We start from the raw sequence: 22,251 nt of genomic DNA, 5'->3' as shown, positions 1-22,251 counted from the left end.
ACTCTGCTTCAAGCGCTCCACCTACATTGCATGGTTACATGCTGCCATTGCTATAGTTCAGCATCCCCTGGCGATAGAAGTTCTAAAGCTTCAATGGAGAAGTGGGAAAGTCTGACAAGTACAATGTATGGTTGCTGAAAATCCAAAATGCATTTACACAGTAACAAAAATAGGAGGCATTACTTTTCAGCACACCCTCGTATATAAACAGATCCATTTCAGAATTGAAATGTTGTTCATTTACATTCCAAATTACAGTTTGCAGAATTTTAACACAAAATATGTTGATATGAAATTAAATTAGTCATATCTCATTTAATGCAAATTATTGAATATTTCATGAGTTTTGCATGACTTTATCTCTTAAACCAGTTGAATCTCAGTAAACCAGTAACTGAAGTTACTTATCATACAGTACTGTATTGTGTACAAATTTCAGATTTTTAAACAACTGTCCACTAGGAATATTTAACCCTGAACTTGGATTTATTTATCAAAAACTACATGTTTATGACCTGTAGAAAAAAAAGTCTCAAGCTTCAAATAATTTTCACATACACTATTGGTACATAGGTAATTGCAAAGAAGAAAACAGACAGTTTGTGAAACAAACTGCCTTCCGAAAATATCCAAAAAAGACATTTTGAGTGATTTGGATTTTGACCTTAAAATTTATTATGAACGAAGGAATAATATTTAGAATATTATACACAATTATAATTGTAGGCTATAATGTTATAAACATCACAGATTTTGTCTCGTTGTCTTAGGACTTACAAGAGCTGAGATAAAAAAGTTACATCTGATGCTTACGAATGGAGAAAATGATGCGCCCCATGATAAAGAAATGTCCGCCATTTTGAAATCAGTGATAGTAGAAATAAAATATTAGTGGTTCTGAACTGTCAACATATGGGGCTCACACCACACAAAATATATACTTTTTAAAAAATGGCCAAGCAACCAAAATTTTTTTTCTGTAATCTGTATGGATTGACCCTTCTGTACATTTTTGAAATAATCAAAATATGTAATATTTGGAAAACGTCAAAATATAAGTAATAGCAAAGAATAAGGAAACAGAACAACGTGCAATATTTGAACTTACATCTGAACTTGAGGGGTCTGACTTCTTTCTGGCAGGCTCTCTTCTCTCAGATGTAGGAACTCTTAGACCATTGATTCCTGCTGAAGATTTTGACATAATTTTCCTCAGTTGTAGTATGGCACTTGGAGTTAGGCCTACCTCTCTCAACTTATCATCTGACATCTCCTTCAACTGGATAAAAAAAACATTACTAATCAGCATAACACACTGAAGAAAAATGTTTAACACTTTGCACACACACAGTGGAACCTTCATAAATTTGAAGTCACTCGCATTGCAACACCACAAGATATGATTGTACCATTATCATAATTGCACAGTGTAATAAACAAAAAAGTATTTGACATGGGTTAGGTTATTAGTCAATTGCAGAAGTTATAAGTGGGAGTGCATGTGTGGACACAGATGCCCACTTATTGATAAAAAAGAATTGGCAAATGGAGCATAGTAAATATAGAAAGAAAAGTTATACCAAATTGTATGTTTTTACATACAACTTAAAGTTCACAAAAAGGGCATAGCAATTTTCTCAAGATATGTATAATACCCCATTCAAACAATTTTTCCTACACAGAAGTTGATTTACAGCATTTTTACAGTTAGAATTAAGATGATTTAAATTATGAAACCCAAAGCAGGATCTCCTGAAGCATGTTAATTATTAGAATTTAAAAAATCACATTACTTACCTCATCATCTTCAAAACTTTGCAGATGTTCTGAGTACTGTAGTAACTCTTTTTCTATGGCTTCCTTCAGAACACTGTGATCTGGACGTTCTCCTTTACCCAATGCAGAAGCACCATTGACAGAATTTCTGGTCTGTCCTTGAGAAAGGCATGGCTTATCTTGCAATGAGTTGGGAGTGCTGGTGGCTAACTCAGGATTCGAATGCGACTTGGTAACGTTACTGTTGCAACAGCTAGTCTTCACGACCGCAGCAGCTTGACTTGTAGCTTGGGAAGCAGACTTCTCGTTCACGACGACTTTGCGAGCAACCTTCTGAAAGTAAGTCTTGTCCACGTTGGATGGGCCGTTGGTCGCCACTTTCGCAGCGTTTATTGCTCGATCTGAGGCACTTGGCTGTGTCCATCCTGGGGAACCTGACCTGCTGGGGGAGGATGACTGGCAAGGGGAGGCGTACGGAGATGACTGTTGACTGGCTAGTGGGGACAGATAGGGTGAGGAGTGGCACTCCTGAGGAGGGACTCCGAATTCATTGGTGTCGACGGAAGATCTCATTCCATCAATGGGAATGATGGGATTGTAGAATGCATGATACCCCATATCATCCTGCATCTTCCCCATCATATGTGTGTGCATGCAAAGTGCCAACGGATGAGCAAGGGGGATGCTAGGTTGAAACGCTGATGCTAGAGAGCACGAAAGACCGCTCCCATTCAATGAGCCAAGAGAGAAGGGAAGAGGCATGTAACTTGTGGTAGAGGAATTTGGAGCAACAGGAACTCCAAGCGGTGATGGTTGGGTTTTGTTGCCATCTGAAAATATTAAAATATCACTTCTGTAGTGACTGTCCCAAAGTATTTCATTTTAACTTCAAATCATTGCAGCATATTACTATAATATGATGTTATGTGACAACATGAAAATAGTGATTCTATAAGTAGAATAGTGTTGAGGCATGACACTCAGAATTTTTATTTGTTCCATGACACTAACAAGGAAGCTTCACAAGATATTAAAACTCAAATCTCAATAAAATATATACACAATTGAACAAGCCCTACAACATAGCTTATAACCAGGGAATGGATTTCTATGCAAATAGCTATCTTCATATGATGCTAAAATCAATGTTATTCAGTATCAGCTTTGCAAATTGCAGTATGTAAGCATAATAAATGTTACTTTTGTTTCCCATATTTATACATACAAGGTTCGCCCATAAAAAAACAGAACTTTTTCTTAGGAAAGAAAATAAGTAATTACCTTCAAATGACTATCACCTTCAAAATAATCACTAGAGGAGGCAATACACTTTGACCAGCATTTGTACAGGTCTTGGAAACACTGTTGATAGTCATTGACAGTAAGTGTTCGCAAAATATGCGTAACATTTAATTTAATGTCTGCGATGTTGTCAAACCTTTGCCTTTCACAGCAATCTTAAGCTTGGAAAAAAGGAAAAAATCAGCAGGCGATAAGTCCAGAGAATATGGAGGGTGATTGATCACTGTCACTGAATGCTTAGCAAGGTATGGTTGTACAATGTGGTATGAGGCAGAGCATTATTGTGTAACAGAAACCATTGGCCAGAATCACAGAGGTCCTTCCTAAACCGCTTCATCCTGTTTGAGTCAACCAAGCACTTCCTTGTAATACCACTGATTGATTTAGTTCTCAGGGACAAATTCATGGTCTATCACCTCTCACCAGTGGACGAACTTTCTCCACATGGTCGTCATTCCTTGACATTGAAGGGCATCCTGATCTTGGTTCATCCTCCACACTTTCACGTCCACCTTTGAAATGATTGTACCAGTCATACACCTGGGTTCTTGATAATGCTGCATCACCATACACTGCCCGTATCATCTGTAATGTTTCGGCAAACAATTTACCCAATTTGTAACAAAACTTTGTGCTGTAATGTTGTTCCATCTTGTGTACTCTGCACACAACCTGCATCTGATGTGTGCTTGCCCCGATACAGACTGCTTGCAACAGGTTGAAACATGCACTGACAGGAAATTTAGATATAGCTCTTTGCAGCATTGGCAGAATATGGTACCTTTTTATTTGATCTGCTTTATGGGCGGACCTTGTATATTAGCTTTTAGAACATATTTTAGTTATTTTTACACATAATTTCCATATATTCGAACATATATATTCCATATTCATGTTATAACTATATTTCCCTTGTGTTAAATATCAAAGTTTTTCCATTCATCTGATATTCTAACCTTCCTGTCAACAATAGAGAATGCAAGCTCAAGCTTTTGCATTGAAATCCATTTCATATTTTAAATATACTCCCATTACTTCATGCAATACTGAACAGAGTTTCAGTCAAGACAAATCTGTCTTTAGGGACAACAAGAGGATATTCACGTTTCAGCACTCCAAACAAAGTTTGGTACTCTATTTCTTTGGTAACAGAAAAAAAGAGCATATTTTGTACTTGCATTAATGTCATGTAGGCCTAATGCAATTTTATTTAGCTAGGTGAGATGCTTAATGAAAAGTGCCTCTCAAGGCCATATTTTGATTACATCAATGATAAGAATATTGGCAATGGGGGCATTCCTGATGGAGTTATAATTTTCACAACTTTTCAATGTGTTATTGTTATACAACCTGCATAGTTTGATTCAGCACTCAAAACCATGTAAATGAGATGAATATTGTAAATCGGTTTCAAGAATAACAGAAATTAATCAAAATAAGTATTATAATGAGCCTATGTATATATAAAAGACTGATAAGAACTTTCACATATTGTGATGTGCGTATTACTCACAGCTAAATAATGAAGAACTTTAAAAAGATCTAAGATCAATTACTTACATGTGTGAGTATGATTTGTCGATCAAAACAACGTTTCAGAGGTCAAGAGTGCCTCCTCCTTCAGGTTAATGCGTATTCTTAGGCACCAAACATGGTGTCACGTTAAGAAAGTGTTAGTTGAGGATACAGGTTAAAGGTTATGGTAAAAAACACTTATTAAAGAACCCGCATTGTAGCTATTTAATCTTTTAACCTTTAACCTGTATCCTCAAATAACACTTTAATGTGACAACATGTTTGGAGCCTAAGAATACGCACTAACCTGAAGAAGGAGGCACTCTTGACCTCTGAAATGTTGTTTTGATCGACAAATCGTACTCACACACGTAAGTAGGGGAGACCGGGGTAATTAGAACAGTAAACAGCCTGTAGAAGTTCCACTGTAAATTACTCAGAAAGTTACTGATGGATTTTTTTAAAATTTCTACTATTTAAAAGGACATCTTTTGTATATTTTTGAAAAAAATAATGATCATACCTGCATTGCAAATACTCGTCCAAAAACTAAAAATTGTCATGACACCATAAAATTGTTCCAATTACCCCATTTGGGGTTAATGGAACATACGTTAGAAATTTCAACTGAATAGCTTTAGATTGCTGTTGTGGTAATAAGATCATCATATATAAATGTCCCATTTACCCTGCAAATTTTAACATAATAGCTCTACTTCTTCTGGAGTTATCAATGCTTGTTTAAATAAAATCCCAAGTTAACGTATTTTTTCATAAAGTTCAATTTCCCAGCTGTGAAGCAAACATGTATGAATGAAAATCAGTGTTCTATGATTTATTTGAAAGGTTACAGGTCATTCTACAATGTAGTAAAGAAAAAACTTCTAATAGTTACATGTACAATCTAGTTTACCCAAGCGAAATCAAGCAAATTACGCAATGTTCTAATAACCCCTTTGCAGAAATTTTTGGGGTAATAAGAACTTTGCTTATAAAAACCAGGCAAATTGCCCATAGACAACCAAACTCAAATGAAAAGATGTGTGCCCTTATGTTTTATTATAGAGGTGAAGAAAATTATGCAAGGGTTCTTTCATTCACATCCAGTATATGCAGAAGCAGAGAAACACCAAGCATGAGTCACATCATTTTTTGCAGGTGTATAATAAAAGTCATATAAAGCTTACTTTTGTGTAGTTATTCCAATAACAAATTTTCTGCATGTAGGTTTAGTGTAGGTACATAGGTATGAAATGTTATTACACCAGTCTTCTCGTTTTAAATTATTCTACATTAACATGTTCCAATAACCCCATGTTCTAATTACCCCGGTCTCCCCTAATTGATCTTAGATCTTTTTAAACTTCTTCATTATTGATAAGAACTTTGCATTTCAAGTACAGAAGAATGGCTAACAGACTAACTCAGTTGTTCAGTGCTTTATGTTGTTGTTCCATTTTTAGTATGTAATAATTACTTCTCAAGCCTTTTGGCTCACAACATTAATATCAATAACTAGAGGAATGCAAATTTAGTTTTTGACGAAAACACGAAATATGAAATAGCATGCTGTAATGTTCATTTTTCATGTTTCTGAAAGGTCTGAGGTGCATTTTTCTACCCTGTTTTGTCACGAAATAATGCGAAATGAACTGCAAAAAGCGAAATTGACTCTTAAACACAAAATTTACCGTTTACATACCGACACGACACTTTCTGAAGTCGGCTGGTAACTACATAAATGTGTATTAGAAGGGATAAGTTTATTTTGTGTAGTAAGTGCAGTTTTTAAATCAAATTTAGGATTACATTCACAATTTTAAAACCAAAATGTCATTTTATATAGCACTTTTGATGTGATTATACACCGCTATAACACCGAAATTTCATTTTATTTACCGCTTTTGAACCCGAAATAGACTGTTTTTATACCCAAATTTAGCTTTTTTATTTACCATAAATATGTGCCTCTATCAATAACTTACTACCATTAAGTAAATTCAATCTCTCTAGTTGGTTATGTATCAATTGCACAATGTTGACGTAAATCACAGTCATGATATATAGGTTTTCCAATAAGAACAATATGATTTTACAATGAAATAAAATAAAAACTATTTCAGATACAACCAAACTTTTTATATTATTTTGAAGCATAGTTTATTACATTATGTTCTGAATGACACATCATTTAAGTGTCCACCTCGACTTCGTGCACACGAGTGAATTCGATGAACCCAATTTTTTATGACTTTGTACAATAACTCTGGACTAATGTCACCATTGATTGATTTGCTTTATTTTACTTTGCTTCTTGTGCCACTTTTGGCTAATTTGCGAAGATGGGGATGAGTGATGATATGATGAAATTGATGAATGAACACACACAATCATCCGTGCCCAGGCCAGGATTCGAACCCGGGACCCCTAAATATGAAATATGTCAGAATGTTTGAAAATATGGAAATTATATGTATTATATTATTTGGATGCAAGGGCTTCTCGTGAATCTCTTGTGGATTGTTTTCAGACCAAAAACTACAATTTTGTTTGTTAACATATCCACTTAACCAGCTTCATCTGAGAAGATAATGTTTTGCCCAAAATTATGATCGGTTTCAAGTTCAATAAACGTCTACTTTCATAATTTTTTTGGATAATAAACTTTCTTGAAGTGTGTATTTAGCCATGATCATTGTCACAGTATACTAAACACAAATGACAACTAGTGACAGTTATAACATTTGAAGCATAGTTGCCAGTTCATTTCAAAATCATATCATTCTTATTGGAAAACCCTTTACAAGGACAAGTAGAAACTTATGTTTTTTAAGATTATCTTGAAGAATTCAATTACAAATAGGGTAAAATTCACATTTATCAACATAACAAAAAAATTAATTAAATATGTAACTGCACCTGCCAGGGTTCAAATTCACGACCTATGGTACAGAAAGTAAGTGTTGTTAGCTCTTCAACCATTCAGCCATGCTTAAAATTTCAAACATCTCACTCGTCTATTGTATCATTCCATGTCAAATCAACCAATTTTAAAATAATTGGTTTCATGACCATTTTAAAAGAAAATCATTTTTAGTACATAGAATTGTACATGAGATTTTGCAGATTTTCAATTGTCATACCTTGTAATTTCAATTTCTGGTTAGAATCCTGTGTTACTATATTTTCTGACACTTTTTTAACCCAACTTCAAAAGGAGAGGCTTCATTATTCTAGGTATGCATGTAGCTTAACCTTACTCAGCGCAATGTCATAAATTAGAACATACGCTACCTCATATTAACCAAACAAGTGGAGCCTAAAAGTTGATATTTTTACTGAGAGTTTGGTTCATGCAGGGCTTCCTTTACGTAAATTTCAGATTTTTTCATAGAGACCCATTTCAGATATTTAACCCCGAAGACTATCAAAATTCCATAAAAGGCCATGTTGTAAAAAAAGAGTTGCATTGTATTTGCAGACACCCTGCAGGTAGGTTTGCACATTAAAAAAAATTCAAGCCTTAGACTAAACACCTTCATTATATTGAGGTTTCTGTAAACTGGTTTATGAGCAAAGAAAGCCATGTGCCATGTTGGAAAAATGGGCCCCAGGTGAACAAAGGACATTTTTTTTTTTTTTTTTTTAACATTGGTTTTGAAATCTAGAAACATGTACAAACCTATGTACTAAATATGAAAATTTTCTATAATGGTCATGCAACCACCATTGGATGATTCGATATGGAATTACCCTATGACAATTTCCTTCACATTTTCTGTTTTATTGAAGGGGGTTCAAAATACTCATATCATTTACACACTTTAGAAAGCTTGTCTCAAAGATTCGATGGAGAACTGATTTCATTCTCCTGATATTCTTTTAAAAGTAGGTCATACATGACTACATTAGTTTTATCCATTCCAGTTTATTGGTAAAGGAGCTACTTCTCACTAACAAAGGTTAACTAACACCTTAATTGATAGTTATTAGTGAGTGTGTGCAGAAAAGCAAGATTTGGAGGCTGTCATGATAGACCAATTTACAATGTCAGTTATAGTAATTTAACAGTTATATTGAAGAAGACTTCTACTTTATTCTTAATCTTTCTCATGACGAAAAAAAAGTTTCACAATATTCAGAAAAAGCAAATTTCATGTAATAAAATGTTCTCTAGATACACTTCAGTCATCATATTAACTTTTTAACCATTTAATGCACCCTACACGAGGTAAAAGAAACATCAGAAATTCAAAATTCATGTGGGGACATGAAAAATATGGTTCCATGCAGAAAAAACTACAACTTAATTGTTAGTTTGAAGATGAGTACATCAAAGCAGCCAGTTCTTAGTATAAGCTGATATTCATATTGCATAATGGCCATATATTTGCATGAGTAGGTTGGGTCCAAGTTTGTGCTTAGCATTATAATTATATTTCTAGTCTTATTGTTACTATTTGTAGGTTTCAGTTGGTTACGATTGTTAGCTTTGATTGTCTTGGTATTTCTATGCACATATAAAAAAATGTATCCGATAGTGTTTCAAGTATCACTTGAAAACCTATTTTTCGCAAGAGCGTTTCTCACATATTAATGTTTTAACCATATGTCCATGTTCATTTCAACAATACTAAATGATTTCTTCATCCTGCAGAAACTTGTGAATATCATTACACAATGTAAGATAAATCCATGTTTCTTCTGCAACATGATTTTACTCTACTCTCAGTATTTCAGAGCTTTAAACGTACATTTTTCAAGAGAGGAATCTTGAAACATCGAAGTTATACCACAGAAGGAATAATGTTTTTATAATACAAATCGAAGTTCAGAAAATAGTTAAATATAGACAAGGGGTCAAAAAAATGTTCTAAATTGCTGTAGAAAATCAGTTCATTACATTAAAAAAAAATGTAGTTTTGTATTCACACTGTCTTACCTGAAGTAGGCCCATCCCTAGAAAAAGATGTCACTCTTCCTTGGCTTGTCCCACTGCAGTGATTAGAGCACACATTTCTTGTGTAATGTGTACCAGGTGATTCCATCTGTCTATCACCAGGTGAAGTACACGGCGCTACCATCTGTAAATTAAAAGAATATGATAAAGTGCAAAATGCATTATAAACATTTAAAAAGGAAATATCTACAAGAGTGAATACAGCAAAAAATATTACAGGTGTAGTCAGGTGCATGGCACGCATGTAGTAGCTACTTGTAGTAATAATTGAAAAATAAGTATCATGTATCAAAAATTCTCAATTTGGCAAACACACTTTAGGATTTGCAGTCTTCCACTGTTGATTGTATATGAGGTTTTTGAGTGAATGGGAAGGTAACAAGCAGTAGAAGACAATGAACAACACACGAGGAAACTTGGTTATACAGGGTAATTCAAAATGAATGCAGCTTTACACAATTATTATGATGTTACTATTTATGATTGAAAATCAGACAAGGCCTCAATATAAAGAAAAACTCTGGAAGTTTTCTTATCACTAAGTGGGCTTATGCTGCTTTGCTGCTGTTCCACCAGGATCGCCAGTGTTGCAAAACGGCTAGTGACCAGTAGAACGTGTATTTTGTGTTGGGATCTATCAACAACTGATTCACTCACAATGGTGCCAAGATATTACCACATGGATTTTGGTAGTAATGCACATGTTTCACCCTTCCGAAAGATTTGCCAAAGTTACAACTGTGAATTGTTAGTGTCTTTGAAACCATGGACCATGACTTTCTGTCTAGTGCATAGCATGTACTTGATTATCGTTAGGATGTTTACCCCATTACAGGTGGTTCCCATCTTGAATTTATGTAATGTGAGTAAAACTTCCACAGTTTTTCTTCATGTTGATGCCTTGTCTGACTTTCTATCATAAATAGTAACGTCATAATAACTGTGTAAAGTTGCACCATTCATTTTGAATTACCCTGTATTAAGGGAAAAATTTACTAGTGGCATTTGTTGTTACTGCTCCTAAAGATGTTGAAGAAATCCATCTTGATTGCAGGTATAGGGTTTAAAGTTTCATCTCACCTAATAGAAACAGAAATCAGTCCTATGCTATTAGATATCACACATTCTGTTCATCATACTGTGCCCCAGTAAGTCTTGATAATGATATGTGTTAATCTCTCTTACAACCATAACCACCACTGTATACAATTTAATACAGCATCACCAAGAAACCTAACAAATTCTATAGACCAGAATTTTCTGTTCTAGATTTTGTTACTTTTTAATAGACAAGTAAAGGTCATGCCCTTCCACGTCACCCCTCCCCCACCAAGAATCAGGAATTTGTAACTGTTACTTTCTGTCTTTCCATGACATACCTCTGCTCAATATTTAAATTATTTACAGAGCAAATGCTATTTTCCTTTGATATCAATGAAAGGAACAAAAATAAAGATTAACAAAGATGGCATGATTTTATATTTCACAGCACTTGTTCTGATGGCTGAGGAAATATAACACTTGAGAGGCATGAAATCTGTAACAGTGATGCCATGCTGCTGAGTCCAATTATTCATAAATTATTATAAAATAGGGTATAATTTAACAATACAGGGAATTTCTCCAATTCGTTTGAATTTTCGGTTACTTACTAATTTGGGTCTCCTAATCACGAATCTGCACTTAAAATTTGGCGCTCACGTATAGAAATTGCTGAATTATGTGGAATTAACACCGGTATGGTTGTCAATACACTACTGTTGTAGCCATATTTGATGTTGACAAGTGAGGTTTGGTATTCGTTGCATACTTGTTGCTGTGTCTACAGCGTTGCCGTATTGTTATGGAGAAATTCCCTGTATTGTAAAATCGCTCCGGCGATAGTGACGATGGCAGTGTGGAGGGAGAAGATGTTGTGGATTGCGGCTTCGAATAGAGGTAAGTTTGGCAACGGTGCTCTTCCTAGTGTTGTACGAATAGTTATACCAATTGCATGTAATCTGTGAATTGCATGGAGCGTTCATTTGGATGTGAGAAAATGGCATCTTGAAAAGTGTGGATTACATGTTTCTTCCAGGATTTATTGACGGTAAGGATAGGTTACGTTAGTTAGAATAACTGAAATGTATGCAATTTGTTCGAAATTCGGTGTACTTACTAATTTTGGTGTGGTAATCAAGACTGTGCAGTTCTCCTTTGAGGTATCATTTAACAATACAGGGAATTTCTCCATTTTGTTTGAAATTCGGCATACTCACTAATTTTGGCCCCCTATGACGAATCTGCAGTCAAAATTTGGCGACCACGTATAAATTTCGCGCTTATTTGGGGGCAGGTGAATCCGGCCAATTTCTAACATGCCCTTAACAGGGAGTCTATAGATATAGGCGGGGCCGCGGTAGCGGTTGGGGGCGGTAAGTCGATTACCCCAGGGGCGGAGCCCGGAACCGGCGGGAAATTCGGAAATCGAGGGTGTGGAAATAAGAACTTAATTTCGATTATTTTGCTATTTCCACGTGTGAGCGCCAAATTTTGACTGCAGATTCGTGATTAGGGGGCCAAAATTAGTGAGTATGCCGAATTTCAAACAAAATGGAGAAATTCCCTGTATTGTAAAATCGCTCCTAAAATAGTATTAAAAATACATTAAAATATACTAATTATAAAATTATTCAATCTCATGAATTAAATACTAATAAATAAAATTAACTTCATGGTACAATGATATTTTGTAAGACCAAGTGTTGCAATTTGAATATACTATTCATTTATGGTGAAAACAATGAAATATGATTAAAAAGACAAATCAACAGAAGAGAGTTTTGGTTCCTGTGTATATATAAGCAAACCCAGAAACTTCACTATTAAATCTACAATACCAATAAACCTCATTAAAAACTTTTGCACTGAGAGAAATTGTTATACAAGCATCCACTCTCTTAGGTGTCACCTCTGAAGCGCTGATTTAGAAAATAAAATGTTGAAAACCGAACAATGGTAACATACTAAAAAAAAGTATCATTTGTAACAAAGCAAATTTGAGAATGATTTGTCCATTTCGTACTTGTTCCCCATCAAGTACCATACTTCGTTTGTCATCTTAGAAATGGATTATTGCTGCAATTTCATGTGTAATGTAAAGGAGTATTGTGCTTGAAACTTGAGAGTGCATGCTACTTACAAAAACACTTATTTGAATACTAAGAGCACTAAACCTGACTCACCTAACCACGAAAGAGATTAGGGACATTATTTAATGCTAAAAGCCCTAAACTTGACCTGCCTATAGTGAAGGAGGCCTTAGAAAGATTGCTCGCGGGCTTAAACCAGACAACAATATGGGGGTGTGTCTGCGAGAACCAATCAGGTCCGCGAATTAGCAAGCCCGGTTGCCACAGCTATCTCGCTGCACCCTTCTGGAAAGGTGAGTGACCTCTGCCTCTTGCTACCTCGGCCTGTTTGTTCGGCTGAGGAGCAGACTACACGAGAGTATCGGCAATAAGTGTCCGAGCAACGTCTGCTGTTAGCCCGCGAAACACTCTTTCTAAGGCCTCCTGCACTATAAAAAGGATTTCGGGATGTTAATTTAATGCCATGAGCCATAACTCAAGCAAGGCCAAAAAAACAAAAAACTACATTGTTCACAAGAAATGCTGCATAGGTGGCAGCAATAGTTTGTATCCAGGACAGTTGTAATCAATGGCTGCTCACTGGGAAAACTCTCATATATAGGTATATATGGTACAGAAAATTATTCTCACAAAACATGCAACAAAATAGTAATCGTTCTTTTAGCAATTGTGGGTTATATATATATAATTTTTTTTCACATTCTTATCAGGAAAAAAAAAAGAAGCTCCTTATACATTTCTAAAAATACATGCAAACTTGGGATTTGGATATTATCTTATTCAAGAATGTTTTTGTTTTTTTCATTTTGTGCACTACTATGGAATTAACATCCAAGTTTATAACTTTATAGATATAGCTAAGGGAAAAAATGTAACTGTTGAATATATGGAATCACTTAAGATGACTGGACCCCTCTCAGATTTTCTTCATATTTGGCATACTCACTAATTGAGGCCTCCTAATCACGAATCTGAAGTTAAAAGTTGTCGGAAACGTCTAGAAATTGCAAAATAAGTGATAATAAGGTGTTAGTTTTCGGAATGGAAACAGTCAATTTTCTCAAAAATTTTTGTTTCACAAGGAAATCTATAGCTATATATTCTGGATACTACCACGACACCAAATTTTAACTATGTTTGCCTAACCACACACCAACGGTTTGTGGGGCTAGCATTAATGGTTCACAATTATTTTGCAATTTCTAGATTCTGATACTACCACGACACCAAATTTTAACTATGTTTGTCTAATCTAACCGAAACTCACATAACCACACATCAATGGTTTGTGGGCCTAGCGTCAATGGTTCGCAATTATTTTGCAATTTCTAGAAGTTTCAGACAAATTTTAACTTCAGATTCGTCATTAGCAGGCCTCAATAAGTATGTCAAATATGAAGAAAATCGGAGAGGGGTCCAGTCATTTTAAGTCATACCGAATATATTTGTCCCTGCTTAACAACAAAGTAACTGGGATAAAAACAATAAATCGTCCCTTATGGGTTAGAAATCATTAAACAATTTGTTTTATAAACAGTTGACTGGACAAATGTAAGCCATGCAGAAACAAGATTTAAAAATCAAACAAAATTATGGCCTATTTTGAATTTTGTTCATGACAAGTGACTTGTCAGAATTGTTCATAAAAATTTATAAATATATGCATAATCAAAAATCATCATGCTCACTTGCACAAATCTGACAGACAACAAAATAATTAAAGCATAGCTACATTTAGAAATATATATAAACTCACCTGTGCTGATGGCTTCCCTAATAAAACATTTTGCAACCTATTTTCCTCTTCTTGTAGTTTTACTAATATGTTTCCAAAAACAGACTTCTGCTCATAAGTAAAAGCTGGATGGTTTACAGCCATCGTATACAGTAAAAGTAGTTCCTCTAACATATCCGAGTTCAACCCCGATATTGAATTGTTCACCAAAATATCATCAAAATCGAAGTTTGTAAGTATCTTGTATAACACATTTGAACATACATGATTAGAAGAACGCAATAAAGATAAATATAAAGCTAATTTACTTCTAGTTTGTTTGTCACTGACACAACGTAATTCAGCCAATTCTGAAGAATTGTTTGCTCTGTTTTCAGCGTCTCTCAGGTCCTGAAAATCTCTCTTTCCGAGATCTTCTAGACATGTGCCGAGGAAGCGTAATTCAAATGGAAGGCACATATTTAACAAGCTGCACATTATATCTATTCGCTTTGCGCCTTTTAATTTCTGGAACCACTTCACTATGCTTTCCTTACACAGCATTTCCAGGTACCATTGATAATATTTAACTATTTCCGTTGGACTGGACTGAACTGCTGTGTAGGATAACTGAAGGGAAGTGCGAGTTTACTTCAGCACTATAAATTCACAGCTATCTCTCCCAACATCCTCATTTAGCTTGGTCTGATGAGTACTATCGATACTTGAGGGAGCTATCGATAGTATCAATCGACAATCTCATTGATCTTTAACTTATGCTGTATTGTACATTTTTGCAAGTTAATAAACAATTACGAAAACAATCGACATTAGTAATACGTTCCTTTAAAGTTGAAATATGTCATCACTGTGCAGTGGTACATATTCTAAGATGTGAAAATCAGCCGAATGACGCCATTTTGCTCCGACGCACTGTGATGCTTTTCGTTTTCTGCTACTCCGTTCACACAAAATAAAAATATATTATTTACATTAAATCTTTGTAAATTGTAAAATTGATTCAACGAATTGAAAACTATGTATATAATCCACAAATATAGTATCCATATGTGTGTACTGCTTTCTTGATTACTGCACAAAGTCGGGAATGTCCCGGACCAGTGCTGATTTATCCACACACCCCTAAACTCCAAAAATAATCTCAACACGCCAACACCCTCTAAAAGTTTTCACAAACGCCCAATTTATGGCTGTTTTGGCTATAAAATTACACTCACACATCCCAGTGGCGTCTGGCTTTATGGGTGTGCACTTTAGCCTCGCGTGTACTAGAGACCGGATTTTAAAGGGAAGTCCTATTTTTCAACACGGATAATGGAATAAATAACAACAGTGTTGATAATTATCTTGCACCAACAAGATTACATGGTTTTGACTTCCCCTTTTCAGCCCACAAATCTTATTTTCCCGTTTTAAAACATTTTGAATTGAATTCAATTGACTTTATTGCTAGTTGCTGCTCTATCACCATATGCTACCACCTAGCATTTTTCTCCCTTTATTGACTAGTTTTTCAGCCTACATTTCTTTTTCCCCCCTTTGTGAAAAACATCAGCGACTGTTTTTTTCCATTAACAAAACACTCAAGAATTGTCTATTTGGTGCAGTATAAAGGAAAGAATAATACTTATGATAATAATCATTATATTCATGTATGGTGTTTTGTGTTTGTCCTTTATCCAGAGTGGACGCTTTCTGCCTAAATTTACTTCATGATTATGAGTTTATCTCCATATGATTCGCTTTAAGGCATTATTTTTTTTTTCGTGCCTCTAACTACGTAGTTCAAAGGGCGTGTAAAGAGGTAATTATAGCATTATAGTGTGCACTTTCTTACGGGCTGATGTGCGGAACGATGGGATTTCCCAACACTTTAGCTTTTGGCACTTACAACGTTTACCACTTTTAGTCCTCAATTCATCGTCTTTCTTGAGATGATACTGATATAAATATTCAAGTTATAAGATAATAATATAAATGACGAAAATAAAATGTTTCGAAGTCGACTTGACATTTCTTCTCAATATAAAGGACAGCCAAATGAGGCAGCTGGCATCCAGCATCCTGTTTCGAGCAAAGTTTCTCAAAGGTGTCAAACACGAAAGGGTTCTTTCACACGCTGCATTGGAAATTGGAATTGTTACAGAGAATACAACTACAGTATGAACCTTGTGAAATGTCAATTTATACTTCCCTAGGATTTCGAAGAAATCCATTAAGTGGAGTACTTTCTTTCCATCTTCGTAACGCTGAAGAGTTTTGGGCAAAACCTGTGTTTCACCTTTCAGGGAAATGTCATCACAGGAATAAAAATCTGAAAAAAGGTTACAGTTATCTCATAATTCAAGAAATATTCTGACCACTCCAATGAATATTTGTGCTACACAATTACAGGCACCTATGAAGTTCTTTGGAAGAAGTTCTTCGATTTTGATATATACGAGAAAGAGCGAACCTGCATCTAATGATTGAAGAGTGGCAAATCCTAAGCCTGCGATACAAATATCTGTCTTGTTCCTTTCTCGCAATGCAGTGGCGTACGGTGACCATTTACATAACCGAAGCACTGAATATATGGGTGTTTGGGGTGTTTCAAGATGAACCCAATCCAACAAAAGTTGTTCGCGCTCGAAGCACATCGAAACAAATGGTCGCCTGTTTTTTCGGGAAAACTGGTCATGTGGCAACTGTGCCCTTAGAGGAACGTAGAACGGTCAACTCTGAATGGTACACAACAATTTATTTGCCAGAGGTCTTCGGTCAAATACGGAAAACAAACAAACGCCGTCGGATCATTCTTCATCAAGACAATGCCAGCTGTCGCACATCTCGTCTAACAACCGACTTTATGAACAGTCAAAAAATCGAATTGATGGGTCATCCGCCGTACAGTCCTGATTTGGCACCCAATGACTTCTTCTTGTTCCCGAATGTCAAGAATAAATTGCGTGGACAACGATTTTCGTCGGCGGAAGACGCCGTTGATGCGTTGAAAAACCATATTATGGAGGTGTCTCAAGAAGATTGGAAAAACTGCTTTGACAAATGGTTCGAACGAATGCAAAAGTGTATTGACCATAAAGGAGAATACTTCGAAAAACAATAAAGCAGTTTTCAATGCCAAATTCCTGTTTTTTCATTGTTAGGCTCAAAATATAAATAGTGACCCTCGTAATGACGTAATCTATTGTTACGTTATTGCATATTGGATTCCGAAGCAACGCTTCGGCAGCTTCTATGGGCAGCTTACATTGTATGCATGGCACTGTCGCAATGTCTTTTACTTCATCTAACTACAGTGCGAATACTTTCGCCTCTTCCACTTCCTGCTTATCTTGCTAAGAATAGTGTGGACAATGGACATTGTCCTCCTCCTCGTCTATGGCGCTGTGTTCAGACTGCGGGACGGCATGGGTTCAAGTCCACTTGGGTTGTCGGACTGTGTATAGTTGTGTTTCACCTGCGTCACAAACTGTTGCATTGTGGGATCGAGGAGCCATGATTGAGGCCGGTTCTTGTGAACATGCGGTATTCAAGCGGGCGGGCGGGAGATTTCAACCTTGTTTACGATGGTACCGTGCAGTTTTCTGTTGTTTAACAGAAACTCACGTTTTTCCGAGGAAGAACAGAAGGTGCGCTTAGACCGTAGCCGGGCAGGAGCCAGGGGGCTCAGTCCCCCTTGGAACTGCCATCAGCCCCTTGACATTAGGCAAAACTATTTTGCGTAATTTGTTTGCAGTGAAGAGTGAAAATGTAGACAACAGATATTATATTGCTCACAACTTTGGTGAAGGATAAATTCACAGAACATGAACAACAGCTAATACATTTGTTTGGAGAAGTCTAAGTAAGTATTTAGAAGATTCTCTAGAAAGTTATTTCACAGGGGACCTTCTTTATCTGTCCTTCGTTGTCCCTGTTGCAATCTGTGACTTTAAAGTCACCATTCCCTCCACATCTGCGTCAAAGGTCAACAGCTCCCAAGTTTTCGGAAGGAAGGGGAGTTTCATTGCTTCGGCCGGGGATGGAATGTACTGTAGGCACTATGATTGAATCTTGTGCATTTTTTCTTGTGTGATATAAATATCTGTTTCATCAAAAGTAGTATAGTGTGTGCAGTAAGGGATTATTTCAGTAGCAGTCAACACTTCAAAAAACAATGTTTTAAAAGAAATAGGAAAAATGTAGTATTTGTATGATATTTCTAAATTTTTTATAACTCATTAACCCCCCAAACCCCCACATACATATTTTTTTTGTAATCTTGAATTTTATTTTAATCTGTTCTATTGTATGGGATGTTATTCCATTTGTATTTTATTGTACTCTCTTGTTCAATTTCTTTGTAATCTTGAATTTTATTTTAATCTGTACTTTTTTGGATTAGGTGGTAGACCAGCAACAGCTGAAACTCGCCCAGCAATAAAGTAAATTCAATTCAGCTTCATTTAATACTCTTAAACTTTTGAAAATTGGACTTGGTTTACAAAGTCCCCCCCCCTGATAATTCGTGGGCCCCCTGGAGATCAATTCTAACTACGAGACTCGATAATTGTTGATCAGAAGATACCGCATCGTCTGGTTGGAGATAGTAAATCAAGCCAATATTAATGAATAAAGCGAACATTACAGAGTATTCAGTGAACATTTCCTCTCAGGTAAGTACATATGCCACCTTTGTCTGTGACTTTTAGTACAAATGGATCGAACAGGTGCAGTGGCGACTCATGGCTTTTTCGGAGTGTAGGTAGAAGTTATGGTAAACCAAACCGAGGAATATTCGAAAAATGCATTCAAATACATCTACATGTATTGCTTGTACTATCCTTTGCATTTAGAATGTTAGCTGCAGGCCCATGATCAAGGCATGGCAACGGGCCCTATGAACTATGAAATATTTAGATATGAACCCATAAAAACCGACGAAATTTCAAATTCCGCAACAATTTCGACTTTCTTTCTCCTCCCTGTCGTCGTGTGGATTGACGATGATAAAAAGTGCTGCTTAAACTCTGAAATTATGCTAATGCTTCTAAATTGTGCTAGGATTTATTATTTTTTCCCGGATAACTGTAATTCTGCATCTACTTTTCTAGAATTTTGAACTTGCGTTACTTATTATTAACAGTTAAGTAATAGTGTAAATTTTCCCACAAAATTGTTAATATTGGTGCAGAAAACGAAAATGGGTTCAACATAGAACTTAAAAAGGTTTCAGAAAATTGTATACTCTCAACTTTTTACCGATTCCCTACCATAAAATCTCCTACGTACTAAATCGGGCAAGATGAAGAAAAGATAGAGGATGGATCGTGGCATGATCAGGAGCGGCGCCAGAAATTTTCGACAGGGTGGGCAGAAGCTCCTTATTGATAGATTAGGATGGGCAGTATAAATGTAATACCATATATAGTATATACGTATGTGTATGTAAGACGTATGTAACCCCTTCTCTCTTACACTCCCGATTTTCCTCTTACTTCTTTTCCCTTTCCTTATCCTGTTTTCCTCTTTATTCTTTTCTAATCTATTCTCGCATCTTGTTCCATTTTCTTTCGTTTTGTCTCTGATGGACACAATTATTTCAAGGAAGTGTTTAGCATGTGCAGCCATACATTCTAACCACATTATTTCATGCATGTTAATACAGTGAAATAAATGTGAATTAGGTTTAAGCTTGTGTGTCAAATACAAGACACATACTTGATTTTATGTATTCGGCGACAATGATAAAAAGTCCACTTTGACACGAAAAACGTTTTAAATCCATTCATTTTACAGATAATGACACAAACATGAGATGTGCAAAATATCTCGGCGATATTTGTTTCGGTTCTCGAGAAACACGCCTTCAAACACCGCTGAAATTCACCTCCTACGTCACGGATTTGAAAACGTCCTCTCCACAGACAGGAGGTCATCTGACGTCATCACTTAGAAATGCGTGCAGGCGGGGCTTCTGCTCGTCCCGTCAACTTAGCATGAGCCGCGGAAGCGACAGAAAATTCACTTGTTACTGTGTAAAACAAGTATCTTACAACTTCCAGTGCAAAAATCTGTGCTCCATTTCTTGGAGATGAATTATGCCCTAGCAGTATAGTAGTATTTAATATAATTCAGCCACTCGGTGGAGGGTTTTCCCATTAGGGTGACAAAGCAAACCTTGTAACAGTCAATGGCTGAACACGTGAACAGCCTTGTTCATTGCGAATACATAGGTTAGTTCTGACTGGCAAGAACTTAATGTTATAGGAATGCCTTTTCTGGAATTACGATTATTTTCGTCATAATATTTTCTTCACAAATTTTAAGATAATACTTTTAGAACACACTGGTTTACACGCCAATTTCTGCAAAATAAGAGGTGATACGGTATAAACAGGTACGGTAAGTTTTTTAATTTCCTGCAGTAAATGACAGTTTTCTTCAGTTAATATATATTGCAAATTTTTGTATTTAACCTACTTTTACCTCGCTTTTCCGTTCACTTTGTTTAACCGCAACGATGAGAACGCAAGGTTAATTTATTATGTATCATCTCTAACATCACATTTCTTCCCACTTTTGGCTAATCGCTACAATGAAGATTAATAACTACAACCAGTATTCGAAGTCGGGGTGCAGGAGTACACCCCCCATACACACACACACTACCACCAACTGCACAATCTAAGTATCACCCAACCAGCCACGATAAGATAGGAACTTTTTCTTCTGTCCCATCTCATTTCGAAATCATTCACTTGTCCCATCTCCTTTTATGAGACGAGACGGAACATGCCTCGTCTCGTGAACAACACTAACATTAACAATAGAAGCATTCCCCTAACTGTCCCCAAAGTCTCGAGCACACATCCTCCCATGTAACAATTTCCAGTTCAATGAAATGTCACTCACAAGGAAACAGTCATGCCCAGGTCGAGTTAAACCTGGAACATGCGACTTCCTCAGATAAATCATGAATTTTGTGTATAATAATTACAACGCCAGTTCATTCCTGGTAATTCTGAACCTGCAGTTTGGTTTGCATATATAAGCAGGATAATATTTATTTTTTGAGGGCTGTACCGTCGAAACGAGGAACAAAAAAAAATATATTAAGAAAGTTTTTTTTTTGTATTTATAATGATAAGCCTTTGCATACGTTGTTAATTCTATATTTTTCTAGACTTGAGACGAGAACGAGAATTGCCCTCCAAAACCCGAGACGGATGTTTATAAATTGAGACGAGACTGTCAATGAGACATTTTACAAATAAACACGTGACAGACATTTACTACTCTCCGCGAGAACGAGACCAAGGCCGTATTTAGAGGGGGGGTTTCTAGGGTTCAAAACCCCCCCCCGAAACATCTGACATGTTGGATTAATGGAAGTTCAGAAACCAAAATCTAAAACTATTTTCAATTTTTTTTTTCGAAGCATTACAAAAATACAAGGAGACAATGTTGAAACGATCGAGCTTAAATTTTCATATATTTGGAATTCTGAAAGTTGAGTGAAACAGGATTTATTCTCGGAATCGCAGCCCACCCGTGACCCCTCCATTTTCATTTCTGCTGTCCTCTTTCCAGTTTAGTTCCTGCGTCACAAGGAATATACACTGAAAATTCCCTTATGATTGTTCCAAAATTCCCTTTCCAACTTTTAAATTTCCTGTCCGATAAAGTTGAAAATCCCCCTTGATAGGAGTTCAAACCTAGGATCTCCAGTTTCGTAGCGCTACCTTCGCGATTGAGGTTACAATCCATGCACCAGGCTAAGTTTTTAAAGAGAGTAAGTAACTGGTTCCACACTTTTCAAAATTCCAAAAATTAAGTTATAAGGTCAA

The 22,251-nt window shown here is 36.0% G+C and overlaps 1 protein-coding gene across 1 annotated transcript in view; it reads right to left on the bottom strand.

Annotated features, from left to right (window-relative positions):
• LOC146001606 (uncharacterized) overlaps window positions 1–15,092 on the bottom strand; it is a 37,248-nt gene extending 22,156 nt beyond the window's left edge. Inside the window, exons 1-4 of the mRNA XM_083139137.1 lie at window positions 14,441–15,092; window positions 9,536–9,677; window positions 1,798–2,606; window positions 1,109–1,279 (exon numbers count right to left, since the gene is read on the bottom strand). Of these exons, the coding sequence (XP_082995263.1) occupies window positions 1,109–1,279; window positions 1,798–2,606; window positions 9,536–9,677; window positions 14,441–14,962 (1,644 nt within the window). The 5' untranslated portion in view covers window positions 14,963–15,092. The remainder of the gene's footprint in view (window positions 1–1,108; window positions 1,280–1,797; window positions 2,607–9,535; window positions 9,678–14,440) is intronic.
• Window positions 15,093–22,251: the final 7,159 nt, after the last annotated feature.

This window comes from Lepisma saccharinum, chromosome 17 (genome assembly GCF_977018435.1).
Source record: "Lepisma saccharinum chromosome 17, izLepSacc3.1, whole genome shotgun sequence".
Classification (NCBI taxonomy): Eukaryota; Metazoa; Arthropoda; class Insecta; order Zygentoma; family Lepismatidae; genus Lepisma; species Lepisma saccharinum.
This window is presented reverse-complemented; position numbering and strand designations above follow the sequence as displayed.